The sequence below is a fragment of the Sinocyclocheilus anshuiensis genome, unplaced genomic scaffold, assembly GCF_001515605.1.
Source record: "Sinocyclocheilus anshuiensis isolate Anshui unplaced genomic scaffold, SAMN03320099.WGS_v1.1 scaffold319, whole genome shotgun sequence".
Taxonomy (NCBI): Eukaryota; Metazoa; Chordata; class Actinopteri; order Cypriniformes; family Cyprinidae; genus Sinocyclocheilus; species Sinocyclocheilus anshuiensis.
Genome location: NW_015552566.1, coordinates 1,443,292 through 1,457,502, shown reverse-complemented (window position 1 = coordinate 1,457,502; position 14,211 = coordinate 1,443,292). Strand labels below are relative to the sequence as shown.

General features: G+C 37.6%; 1 protein-coding gene across 1 annotated transcript in view; it reads right to left on the bottom strand.

Annotated features, from left to right (window-relative positions):
• Window positions 1–14,211, bottom strand: part of mettl16 (methyltransferase 16, N6-methyladenosine) — a 31,638-nt gene that overhangs the window by 8,907 nt on the left and 8,520 nt on the right. The window contains exons 3-6 of the mRNA XM_016455644.1: window positions 6,717–6,904; window positions 2,973–3,113; window positions 2,761–2,873; window positions 2,470–2,609 (exon numbers count right to left, since the gene is read on the bottom strand). Coding sequence (XP_016311130.1) covers window positions 2,470–2,609; window positions 2,761–2,873; window positions 2,973–3,113; window positions 6,717–6,904 — 582 coding nt within the window. The remainder of the gene's footprint in view (window positions 1–2,469; window positions 2,610–2,760; window positions 2,874–2,972; window positions 3,114–6,716; window positions 6,905–14,211) is intronic.

The window sequence follows — 14,211 nt, the reverse complement described above, 5'->3', positions numbered from 1 at the left end:
TATATATATATATATATATATATATATATATATATATATATACATACAGTGTGTGTATATATATATATATATATATATATATAATGTAACATTAACCTTTGTATTATTGCTGATTTTAGCTATTTTAAAGAAAACATTAAAAATATTAATGACTGCATTATCTAACTGTAGCCTACAATAATGCCTAAATAGCTATTTAAATATTAATTCAATAAAATAAATATTAATATTTAATTTAATTTTGTGTATAAATCATACAACAAATATTTGTAAACATTATTTTGCTTTTATAATTATATTATTTGTAATCATAAACAGCATTAATTTTTTTAATTATCATGCATGCATTTTTATGACTTATTACATCTGAGACTAATTTGAATATTTGCAACAAAGAAAATGGTCACACTGCAGAGGGATTTAAAATGATGAAGTGAAAGCAAAGTAGTGATTTAAAAATGTAAACATTTTTGGGCAACATAATAAATCATATGGTGATTAAATCATATGTTTGGCCTGACGTCATTGAAAAGTCAAACAGATTCAGAGGCAGAGCAAGTTACAACTACAGACATTTTTTCTTTAGAAAATAACCAAATCAGTCATGCACAAATAGACACAGACCAACTCCATGCTGACTTTAACAACTAACAGACAGTCATGTAATAGACTCTGCTGTAGACTGATATTTGTTGGGTGTTGGTTTGGGATTATCAAAGGCCAATCTGCCACAAGAACGAGGGAGTGTAGATGAACACACATTACACTGCATATGGAGCCTAAGGGGCCTGACAATTGTTTCATTTTGCGGAATGAAATATTAAAGAGCCCTAATATCCACACATGCTCTCCGAAGTGGAGTTGAGGGAGGCTGTGTGGCACCCCGGCACTCTCGGCTAATAACGGGGTACTCCAGCATCTATCAGGCCTTGGAAAGGGGGTGTTTATGCATTCTCTTTAGTTATCAGACCCCAAGGAGGAAGTAGTAACAATTACGATTTCAATAGCACAGATTGTCTGGCATGAGGAAAAATCAAGGGTTGTATTTAGTATGTAAGTGAGACTGGAGGAAGACTGGCAGTAATTACAGATCTGAGGGGCTGGAGAGGAAGAAGCATCTCAGAGGGCCAATCAGAATGCCTGGCTGGCTCTACGGGCACCTGCACACACACACACACACGCTGCTTTTACGACAGTCTGCTCGCGTAGTCTGAGCCCATGAGAGAGGGAGCTGGTAACACAGCGAGATGGAAGAGTGCCCAGCTTCCCCTGCGGACACCAGTCAAATCTCAACACAAACAGAAGACACATGAAAGCACTCAAAGGTTTAAAACTACATTTCATATTACATCCAAACAGTGAAGCTTAAAAAATACCATTCAACTTTCCAACTTGTCGATCAACTTTTCTATGCGCACACACACATGCACGACCACGTTCCTCTTGGGGTTCAGCTCATGACATGGTTAATCAGGCCTAATGTTGGTTGCTCCGCCGGCCCCTCCCTGCCCGTTTCACTCCAGCGCTCCACTGACAGTCCTGGCACAGGGGGGCTCACCGTCTGCCCCAGTCACACACACAGCTGCTCCCGTTGGGCGGCCCGGATACCGCCTCGGGTAATTATTTACTTTGCCTGTCAATTAATTACGCAAACTCTATATGACAGATCCATCTGCCCTGCCCCTTTCATCAGCATGGCCTCTTCCCCTCTCTGGCTCTGTCAGTAGAAAACACCTCCTCTGCAGATCTGGACACAGGCGGCTGCTTACTCCCTTCACATTACACTCCTTATAGCTCCTCATGTGTTGACATCAGTGCCAGACTGATATATCAGTCACTATTTGCACATTTTGAGAGTTTTGGCATCAACCGATAGCTATTGGATTAAAAGTCTAAGTTTCATAGTGCAAATTTCCCGTTTTCAAAATTTCAAAATTATATTGTGCAAAATAAATATATTTCATTTGAATCATAATTTTGAATATTATTTTATATTTATTATGCATGCAGCTTTAATGAGTTCATATTAATTTAAAGACAACATGGAATATTTGCATTTTTAAATAATATAATATAAAAAATTATAATTAAAAATAATATTTAAAAAAATATGCAAATATTTACATTTACATGTATTCATTTAGTAGACACTTTTATCCAAAGTGACGTACAAATGAGGAATACAAGAAATTCATCATATAGAGGCAAATAAACAAGTGCTTGTAATACAAAGTTTCAGATATCAGATATCATTCAGAATAGTACAAATTAGAAAAATTTTCTAGAGCGTAATTTTGTAATTTCTTTTTTTATTTTATTTTTATTCCTCACATTCACTCAATTACTATTATAATATTAGATAGATAAGATGGATAGATAGATTTATACTTTATCTATCTATCTAGTATTAGTTATACTTTATATTATATAATAAATAATTTATATAAATAATTACATTTACATTCATGTATTCTCTGAGTTATGTTATTGTATGTATTCTGTCTCCTTTTCACAAACTCCAGCTCTCCACCCTCAGCCATGATCTCAGTGACCCCCCCAGTGTTGATGGAGCTGGGTGGAGGTCTGCGGGAGTTCCTCGAATTCACCCCCTGATGGAGGAGAAAGAAAAGAGGGGAAGAAGCAGAAGAAAGAATGGAAAACAGCTATTGTCATGTGCACAAAGAGACAGATACTACTAGAAAACAGCCTGGGGGTTTTACAGCTCTTGAGTGCAGTGTCAAACACTGGAGCTGAAGGTACCTTTGCTTCTAACTGGTTGGCAAAGAAAGGTGGATTGCACATACAGAAATCATAGACAATGGACTCATCCTTGAGCGCATCCATCAGCAGAGTCTTCTGGGGCACCTTCACCACTGCAACACACACATTTATGTGGTTCAGTGGGTTAAATTACATATAAAACTGTCAAGCTCTCTCTCTGCATCACACACACACACACACACCACACCTACCTTTAATGAGCTCTGCCAGGTGGTTTTGCTCAACGTTCTTCTTTGCATAATTAAAGCAGATGTCATCCACTTCTGTGGCGAGGAAGAACCAGCCATTCATAGTGGCTCCCAGCAAGGGATAAATACAGGAAGCACCCGTACCTGCACAAAGCCAAAACCAGTCACGTCATAAGCTTAAATACAAATGAAATATGATCTGCCTCCAAGTCTTTACCTAAACACATGCTTCATGTAGTGACAACACTTCAGATCAACGGTGCGGTTCAAAGAATCATGAATACTTTATGGTGTTATTGTATCAGTTTCACATATTTAGTATCTAAACTAGTGGTCGACCAATATATCGCCAAGGTCGCCAATTTTTCAAATATCGGCATTGGTCGATAAGTTTTTCCCGTTTGGCCTTTGCGTTCGACGTTTATTTTGATGGCGCGATGGACTTTTATTTTGACCGCGCTGAGAACGGCCGCGCCTGAGCACACAGTGCTCACATTCTCCCTCTTGTTCGCTGTCGTCGTTAACAGTTCTGTCTAATACGGATAGAAGTCTGTCTAATAATCAGATAGAACGGTTAAAGAAAGGAATTAAAATGTATACAAAAAAGTATTATAATGATTGCTTTAATATTATTAATAATAGAAAAGCAAACATTATAATACTGTCTCGTTTGCCGTCAGCATTCAGCAAATACGCATTTAAATCATTTGAACAAATCGTTGAATGTCTATTAATGAACATATAATTTCACACCTTGCAAACTTAGTCGAATCTAGTTGAGATCTTGTGAAGTGTGCATGTGTATCCTGCATGATCGCGTGTGCTCTGCGTGATGGTCGGTCTGCGCGAATTGAATGCGGACAGGAGGAGAGTTCAGCCTCACTGGAGACGCGCGATCGACAAAATTTAAACTCGTGATTTCAAATTATGCTGCGCTTTATCCATTTGCCCACTGTCATATTCATGTCATTTTCACTGTGTGCTGTATGTAAAATGACTGTTACTTTGGCTTTATTTGAAAAAATATGATTCCCAATGCACACAAACTTCCCAGAATACTGAGTGCCCTGTTGGTTACAATGTTGACCTTTTATTAAATATTTATTTGTGAAAAATACATTGTCATCTAAAGTATGTTTATTTTACACATTTATTTTAAAACCATTTTCAAATGATTTAACATTTCTTAAATATTAAAATTTATAAAATTATATCGGCTTTTTATCGGCCACCCTGCTTTCCAAGAGATCGCATAGGCAGTCAAAAAAAACAATATCGGTCGACCACTAATCTAAACTAAGCTCAGAATATCCGATCACCTTGGTTAGGTTAGGTTAGGGTTAGTTAAATATTATCATATATTGCTATATGATAATATTTAACAAAATTTGTCCTCTAGGAAAGGAGAATTTAAATGTGAAATTAAGACTATTAACTATATTTCAGATTTTGGCTATTGAAATGAGAACAAAATAAAATAAAATAAAAATAAATTAAAAGTGAACTATTCACATTTCAAATAAAAACAAACACAAATGTGTATGCTATTCAAAATATTCATGCAATATTTTTGTTAGTTTCAATGCAAAATATACAGAATAGTAAAAAATAACTTGTATTTCAATTGTTATATCAAACAATTTTACCACCAAATGTTAGAATTCCTAAAGAAGTATTAGTGTGATAATATGAAGTGCAAGCGACTGCTTGACAGAGTGATGTATGACTATAATGCAGTTAGACTGAGGCAGGACAGCTCTGGTCATCCATTTTTCAGTCAGGCAGCCTTAAAATGGACTGAAATTTAGCAGAACTAAAAGATGATCCCCATAAGGTCTGAAGAAAAGAGATTTAGAGCTATTCATCAAATGTGTGACACTAACACAGCTAATCTCATCCCAGAGCTGGCAAAGGTCGTCAATCTGCAATCTAACCCGATCAACAGAGCCACAACTATATCATCCACACAATCTGACGCAACAGCTGAAAGTGTATGGATGATCACCACCAGTGGAGATGAAATAAACAACTTTTCTAAGACTTTTCTGGTTTTAATCTGCAAACCGTCTAACAACTAAAAGACTGCATGCTAATCAAAGCAGCACCCCTAAAAATACATATATTCAGGTGCATCTCAAAAAAATTTTATATCATGAAAAAGTTTTTTTTTGTAACTTATTTTAAAAAGTGAAACTTTCATATATTCAAGATTCATTATATGTAAAGTAAAACATTTCAAAAGGTTTTTTGTTTTAATTTCGATGATTAGAGCTTACAGCTCATGAAAGCCAAAAATCCAGTATCTCAAAATATTAGAATATTTCCTAAGATCAATCAAAAAAAAGGATTTGCAAAACAGAAAAGTTCAAGTTCTTTAAAGTATGTTCATTTATGCACTCAATACTTGGTTGGGGCTCCTTTAGCACAAATGACAGCCTCAGTGAGGTGTGGCATGGAAGCGATCAGCCTGTGGCACTGCTGAGGCACTATTGAGCCTTCAGCTCGTCTGTATTGCTATAAGACTGTTTCTTATATTTCTCTTGAAAATATCCCATAGATTCCATATGGGGGTCAGGTCAGGCATGTTGGCTGGCCAATCAAGCACAGTAATATCATGGTCTGCAAACCACTTGGAAGTGGTTTTGGCACTGTGGGCAGGTGCTAAAGTCCTGCTGGAAAAGGAAATCAGCATCTCCATAAACTGTTTCAGAAGTGGCTTGGTAGCCCTTTTCCTGAAGACGTCTGAGCGTGGTGACTCTTGATGCACTGACTCCAGCTACAGTCCACTTCTTGTGAAGCTCTCCCAAGTGTTTGAATCAGCTTTGCTTGACAGTGTTTGCAAGCTCCCTGTTGCTTGTGCACCTTTTCCTACCCAATTTCTTCCTTCCAGTCAACTTTGCATTTAATATGCTTTGATACAGCACTCTGTGAACAGAAGTAATTGTGAACTTATACTGTAGGGATGGTCATTTAATGAAACTCAAATGTAAATATTCTAATATTTTGAGATACTGGATTTCTGACTTTCATGAGCTGTAAATCATCAAAATTAAAACAAAAAAACTTTTGAAATGTTTTCCTTAACATGTAATGAATCTAGAATATATGAAAGTTTCACTTATTGAAACAAGTTACAAAAAAATGATATTTTTCACGATATTCAATTTTTTTGAGCGGCACCTCTATATACAGGAAATGTTTTTTTTATTGGTCTTATGAAGTATTCTAATTTGTTGAGATAGTGAATTGGTGGGTTTTTGTTAAATGTGAGCCAAAATCATCACAATTAAAAGAACCAAAGACTTAAACTACTTCAGTCTGTGCGCATTGAATTTATTTAATACACGAGTTTCACAATTTGAGTTGAATTACTGAAATAAATGAACTTTTCCACGACATTCTAATTTATTGAGATGCACCTGTATATATATCGACAATTGTGACCCATCCTTACTGATATCAACAGTAAACATGGACAGTTGTTTAGGTATTTAGAAACAGGATTCTGTCTGAGGATGACCATGATGTATGATGTGATGGTGGTGGAGTGGGATATTTTAATCCAGAAGATCTAGTGGCATGTGACTGCCAGCATCTTACTCTCCACCAGCCGCTGTTTGTGTGAATGTGTGTGTGTGTATGTGTTTGTATTAACCAACAAACTGCCCTTCCAAACCCTGTACCACCAGCCTGAGTGACCGCAAAGGGCTTTAACAGGATAAAACCAGTGAGTGTGAGCCCGCATACCGATGTCGATGCCCCTCCGTGGGTTCCCCTGCCCCCCAATCAGGTCCTCCACCCAGTGGATGTAGTTAAGGCGGAGCGGCACGGTGGGGATGAGCCGTTCCAGGGGGATCTCAATGGTTAGGCCAAAATCCTCTTTCAGCAGGGTGCATGTGAGAGCTCGAACAGCCTCCGGGTCCTTAAAGTTGAGCCTGTGGGAGGGATGGAGTTCAGTGGGGCGTAATAGACTGAAAACCATAGAAAAGAAACAGCTAATAGCCATCTTTAAAAACACACCACATACCCTCTTCTCAATTCATTAGTGCTCATCATAAAAACATCCATGCCGAGAAACACAATGAAGCAGCAGCTGCCACTGCCACTGGTTTGCAAAAATGTATTAATGGAAGAAATGCCTTCATAATCACTGTCCCTTTTTCTCTAAATCCTTAATGTACATCTTAAAGCATTCAGCGAGAGTAACATCACGTTTCTGCGGTTCTAAAAGCGAGGAGGGTGAGACAGGTGTAATTAGGGAGCTTTCGTACGTTCACACCCCTATAGATGTAATTAAACGCTCCATGCTGCAGACCATGTCTGGCACCTCCGAAGGGAAGCAAGATGTGCGTGTGAGCCACACGGACAGGACACTGTGGAAAGAAGCCATGGTGTGTGAAATGCTATTTTACAGAGCCTTTAAAAACACCTGCACCCCACCTTAAGCATAAGAGTTCCTCACAAAAGGGATGTGCGACATTAAGGACAGAATGTGCTCTCTAAGTAATGGCTATACTGGGCTTAAACAGACGTGTGTAAGCATTAACAATTTAGAAAGAAATTGCTTCAGCCCAAAACGTATCTTATGACTGTGAAATTACATTTGAGGTGTCAATACGTTAAGGAGGGAAAATGCAAGTTAATGCAAAAGGAAAAAGAGCATTTCTGCTGTTTGAATAGCATTTTGGCTGCTCAACATTCGCATGTTAGATACTATGGTCAGAGAAACTCAGCAGTCTAGTTATGAAATGGTTAGAACCTGCTTGAGAAGCCGAGTAGTGTTTTGGGAAACGCCTTGTTTTTCATATTGTGGAATATGATGCTTCAGACAATAAGGTTTTGTGTTTTCTGGTGTAGGTGGAGATTCTTTGATATGGCAGTCAGGTTTGAAGTTAAACTAACCTAAAACTACTGACAGATATTAATAACAGTGGCTGATAACTGTGGCTATAAAACCAACAAGCATTATAAATCCTACTAAGTGTACAATTATAATGCAAACATATACAATGGCGCACATACCAGATTATGAAAATATACAGAATATATAAATGTAAAAAAAAAATCTAACTTAATTTATGATTTAAAATAAGGAAATATTTATTTAAATGTGTTAATAAGATTTCACAAATCACATTACATACTGTATATACGCTACTGATCAAGAGTTAGCAGTGGTCTCATATGCTCACCAAGGCTGGATTTATTCATTTAAAAATGCAGTAAAAACAGTAGTATTTTAAAAATATTATTACAATTCAAATACTGTTTGCTATTGTAATATATTTGAAAATGTAACTTATTCCTGTGATGGTAAACCCAAAATGTTCAGCATCATTACTCCAGTAATATTAGAAATAATTCTAATATGCTGACTCAAGAAACATTTTCTTATTATAAATGTTAAAAAGTGGTGATGCTAATTTTTTTGTTGAAACCATTATACAGAAAACAATTGAATTGAAATATAAATATTTAATAACATTATAAATGCACTAACTGTCACTTTTGATAAATTTAATATGTCCTTGCTTCATAAAAGTATTAATTTCTTAAAAAAAAAAAAAACCTTTTGAACAGTAGTGCATACTCAAATTGTTTGCTAAAGAAAGATATCATCTAATAAAATAAAACAAATAGAATAAACGGTAATAAAAACAAGCATTTAAACTCGTGGTCCACTGTACATACAGGCTTTAGGCTACATATCGGTCATTAACCACACACGTCTTTGGAAATCAGCCATCAAAGGACATTAGCGGACCACAACCTTAACATTGTGACGTTTTCTTTATTCTAACACAAATAAGAGCACAACACAAGAAAGGAAACATTCCAGCAGCAGCCGTTCATGTGAAAAATCCAATACAACCTCTATCTTTACAATTTATTAACACATTAGCCCTAATTAATCCAGTGATCCAATCCAGCCTATTAATCTTGAAAATGTGACCTTGGGAATTAAATATGAATATGGATGCAATAGAAGGTTTCCATGGTTACCACTTAACAGGATTACCTACAATAATAATAAAGCACAAATGGCGACAGCAAATAAAACAAGGGGTGTAGATTTTACAAGGGAGGCCAAAAATGACATAATGGAGACCCAGCAGCTCATCTGATCCTCACAGAGTGTGTAAATGATCCTGTGTGACTGTGGCTGACCTTGCATCCGTCAGGTCATAATCAGTGTGCAGAGGATGAAGCCGCGAGAACTGTTATACTGCGCTCTATTTTTAGCCTCCATTTGAATGGCTCGGCTCACAGGACGAAGTCCGAGTGCCGCAGCCCAGCTGTCTCCACAGTAACCGCTACACCCGCCCCGCAGAGAAGTGTGTGTCAGTGGAGCAGTGTGTGTTAGTGTGTGAGAGGACAGTGATGCTGACGTGTGGTGGGTGTGTATATGGGCAGATTAGATTCAGGATGAGAAACTCAGAAACTGCAACCCTCTGACTCAAGGACTCCGAAAGGAATGATTCTAAATTAAGAAAAAAGACTGCAAAAGGAAGGTTTAGTGGGTAGAAATCAGAAGATTCAGAAAGAGATCATAATGAGCTTGAATATCACAAAAAACACTGCAGTCACGATAACCGAGGTTCGTATCAGAAGTGTTGAAAAGCAACATTTTTTACTACTACGTTGGGTTGCCGTTTGATGTGAAATTGATGTGAAATCAGAGTCCTGAAGCAAAAGCACTGCTCGAACCAATCAGACTAACACAACGGCACAGCATGGGTCTACTCATCAGCACCGCAAGGTCACCTCTAGAGCTCCGTTCAGCCATGTTTTAATCCACCGAACTCAAACGCTTCCAAACCCAACCATTAGCAAACAAAGCATGGATGCCGAACACACTCCACAGCTTTTTATTGTGTTCTATGAGAACAAAGAATCTAGCGGTGCAGTTTTAATAAGATAACGGCGAGACGAGCGGTCTTGTGAGGATTGACGTTCCACCAACTGTCAGGTTTTCTTTGGTTTTGTCAGCACATCAAATCTCTAGTCGACCAGGATCTCGTTTCAACTTAACACTGCTGTAAACACGAGCCCGCCGAATATCCTGAGGACTTTCGCCTCTGAGATTTGAGGATGGTTTCTGAAAGTAGAAAATAACTGCAGTTACATCATTTACAATAAACTGTCATCATTTACTCACCCAAGTTATTCCAAACCTGTATGACTTCCTTTCTTCTGTGAAAAACAAATGAAGATGCTTTGCATAATATCCAAACTGCTCTATTCCATACAATGAAAGTGAATGGTGAGACTCAAGCTCCCAAAAGATGTAAAAGCACAATTAAAGCATCATAGAAGCGTTCCAACGTATGCACAGTATTCCAAGTCTTATGAAGTCATACAATAATTTTGTCTGATGAACAGACTGTCACCCAAAACTGAAAACCTGTATGCATTTCTTTCTTCTGCTAAACACAAAACAAGATATTTTAAAATAATTTTCATAACCAAACCATTTTAGTGCCCACTGACTTCCAATTGTATTTTTTGTCCATACAAAGCGAAGTCAATGGGATCCGGACCAGTTTACCTACCAACATTCCTCAAAATATCTTTTGCGTTCCACAGAAGTCATACAGGTTTAAGCCCCGTTCACACCAAGAATGATAACTATAAAGATAACGATATTAGCGTCCACACCAGCGAACAATATCGTCTGTTTACTCCAAGCGCACGTGCGTCTGCCGCTTTAAATTCTTGAGCTCGTTATAGCAGGATGGATTCTGATTGGCAGTCAATGTTTGTATCGTTCATCAGCTGGAAAAAAATCGTTCTGAAAATGATTCCAACGATATCTTTTCTCTGTGCCTTTATCGTTATACCTGTAGTGTGGACCGTGCTTGGTGTGAACGGGCCTTTAGAATGACATGGAGGTTATTAAATGATAGGGCTGGGTTTTGACACAAATTTCACGTTTCGATTCGATTCTGATTCACAAGCATGCAATCTGATTCAATTTCCGATTTGATATGATTCGATTCAATATCGATTATTTTGGATATATATCAGGTACAGTACATGCCAAATTTGTAAGGAAAAAAAAAAATCAACTAATGCTGTAAAATATATATGAGGTCAGTTGGTACTACATTACCATAATATTGAAGGTTTAAATTGACCGATTTGTATACAAACGCCTAAATAACACTCAATGTCGAAGTTTTTATAACAATAACAATTACATAATTATATTTCTACTCCAATTAGTTTTTGAAATATAAACATTTACATGGTGGCTGTCATAAAAACTTGATGGCTTGATTCAAACTAATAAAAAATTGAAGAACAGTAAAAATTATAATGAATATGTTATATGGTGCATATATTTAGCAAAATGCTCCCCTCTTAGAGTTCATTTCTATAGCTGACTAATGAGTTTATGGTCACTGAATATGTTTTTTTCTGAAGTAAATATGACGTTACGTGACATTGTTTACAAGCTGTTATATTGACATCTTTCCGTGGTTGAAACACTGATTGAGTGATTACATGAGACAGGACACAGATTTCAGTAAGTTGTACTCTTTCTTTTAACATACCTTCGGATGTTTATTCATGTTTATTTTGCACTGAAACTGGTATTAAAGCGGAGGAGATGATCAGTTTACATGCGCTTCACGCTGCTGCTTCTCTCGAGGTGCTACAGCCATTTGACACACTGAACCGCCAAAATGGCATTTATTGTTTAAACGCTGTAATAAAATGGACAGAATTTGAAATCTGAGACTTTGTTTCATATCAAAAGTAACAAAACAAAGCTTATTGTGATTTATGTTCCATTCATTAACTGAAAACAGGCTAGACTAATCTGTCCAATCAATACTTTTTCATAAAAATGAGAATCGATTAAAATCAAGAAATCGATATTTTTTTTAACCCAGCCCTGTTAAATGATGACAGTTTTCATTTTTGGGTGAACTATCCCTGTATCAATCGTGGTCACCATTCACTTTCACTGTATGGGAAAGAGCAGCTTTGACATTCTGCTAAATTTCTCCTTTTTCTTCTGCTTCACAGAAGAAACTCATACAGGTTTATAAGGACATAAGGGTGAATAAATGACAGAATTTACATTTTTGGCTGCTCTATTCCTTTAAGACAAGCTGATGGTTAGAAGAAGAAACGCTAACCGAGGAGGGAGCTTGTGGTGGACAGGCTGGACAGCCCTGCTAATTAGACCGCAGAGGCGAACAGCTCCAGGGGCATTGTTAGAAAGGGTGAGGAAACACGGGGCTCTTTTCAAGCCGCATCTTCAAAAAGAGCCTCCATGGTCAAACCTGACAGCACACCTGAGAGAAAAGCCAGCAGAAAGATGGACACACTAATGCTATCAGCTGAGCCTCTCCAGGTGCACAGACGTCAATACAGTCTGGGGCTATGAACACACCACTCTATAGCCCATGAGTGGCTAAAGACTCTCCAAGGACCACAGCTGGAGAATTGCAGAAAATAGTCTCAGGGTCAGAAAACCTTAAAAAAAAAATTTGTCAAACAGCACCTACACATGTTGTTTGGGAGGGTTTCAAGAAAATTTCTCCTAGCTCATCCAAAAACAAACTCCAGCATATTCACACTGAACCGCCAAAATGGCATTTATTGTTTAAACGCTGTAATAAAATGGACAGAATTTGAAATCTGAGACTTTGTTTCATATCAAAAGTAACAAAACAAAGCTTATTGTGATTTATGTTCCATTCATTAACTGAAAACAGGCTAGACTAATCTGTCCAATCAATACTTTTTCATAAAAATGAGAATCGATTAAAATCAAGAAATCGATATTTTTTTTAACCCAGCCCTGTTAAATGATGACAGTTTTCATTTTTGGGTGAACTATCCCTGTATCAATCGTGGTCACCATTCACTTTCACTGTATGGGAAAGAGCAGCTTTGACATTCTGCTAAATTTCTCCTTTTTCTTCTGCTTCACAGAAGAAACTCATACAGGTTTATAAGGACATAAGGGTGAATAAATGACAGAATTTACATTTTTGGCTGCTCTATTCCTTTAAGACAAGCTGATGGTTAGAAGAAGAAACGCTAACCGAGGAGGGAGCTTGTGGTGGACAGGCTGGACAGCCCTGCTAATTAGACCGCAGAGGCGAACAGCTCCAGGGGCATTGTTAGAAAGGGTGAGGAAACACGGGGCTCTTTTCAAGCCGCATCTTCAAAAAGAGCCTCCATGGTCAAACCTGACAGCACACCTGAGAGAAAAGCCAGCAGAAAGATGGACACACTAATGCTATCAGCTGAGCCTCTCCAGGTGCACAGACGTCAATACAGTCTGGGGCTATGAACACACCACTCTATAGCCCAGCTCTCTTTTGTTCCTCTGCTTCTCTGAAGCACACATTTCTTTCTCTCTCTCTGTGTCACGCTATAATGACTTCTCCTGCTGAGGAAATGTGACGTGACCAGACAGGATCGGCGCTGTGGGCGAGGGAAGACAGGCCAACTACAGCTCTCTTTGTGATATTATTATATTCAACAATACAAACAACAATATAACACAACACACAAATAAAACGCCATAGAGTCTCATGCCTCATTCAAAGCCAGAAAACGTGAATGACTCATATTTGACTGATTTATCATTTTAGAGTTAAAGTTAAAAAAATCTACAATTCATCTTGTTTAGACACATGGCATCATGGATTCTATCAAATACCAACAGATAAAAAATGTATAAGTGACAATCTTATAATGGACCATGTTTGGACCTTCCAACCGTACAATAATCCAAACACAAACCTAAAACAACAACACAAAAATGGGTCACTGAGCACAAAACCAAGCTTCTGCTATGGCCATTCCAGTCATCTGACCTGAACCCTATAGAAGATGAGTGTGGTGAACTAAAGAGGAGAAGCTGGGAATCTGAAGGGTCTGGAGAGATTCTGGATGAAGGAATGGTCTCTGATCTTTTGTCAGGTGTTCTCTAACCTCATCAGGCATTATAGGAGAAAATTTAGAGCTGTTAAACTGGCAAATGGAGGTTTCAAAAAGTATTGAATAAAAGGGTGCCGTTAATTGTTGCCAATGTGTATTAGAGAAAAACATTTATTTCATAAAGATATTTCCCCCCCATTTTAAATTCTTCTCCAATGAAAGGTTAGATTTGTGTGAATTTTTCAATGCATTTTTCAATTAACAATGCAGATTAATTTTCACAGCCTTCTTTGATCATATTTACCAAGGGTGCCGATATTTTTGGCCATGACTG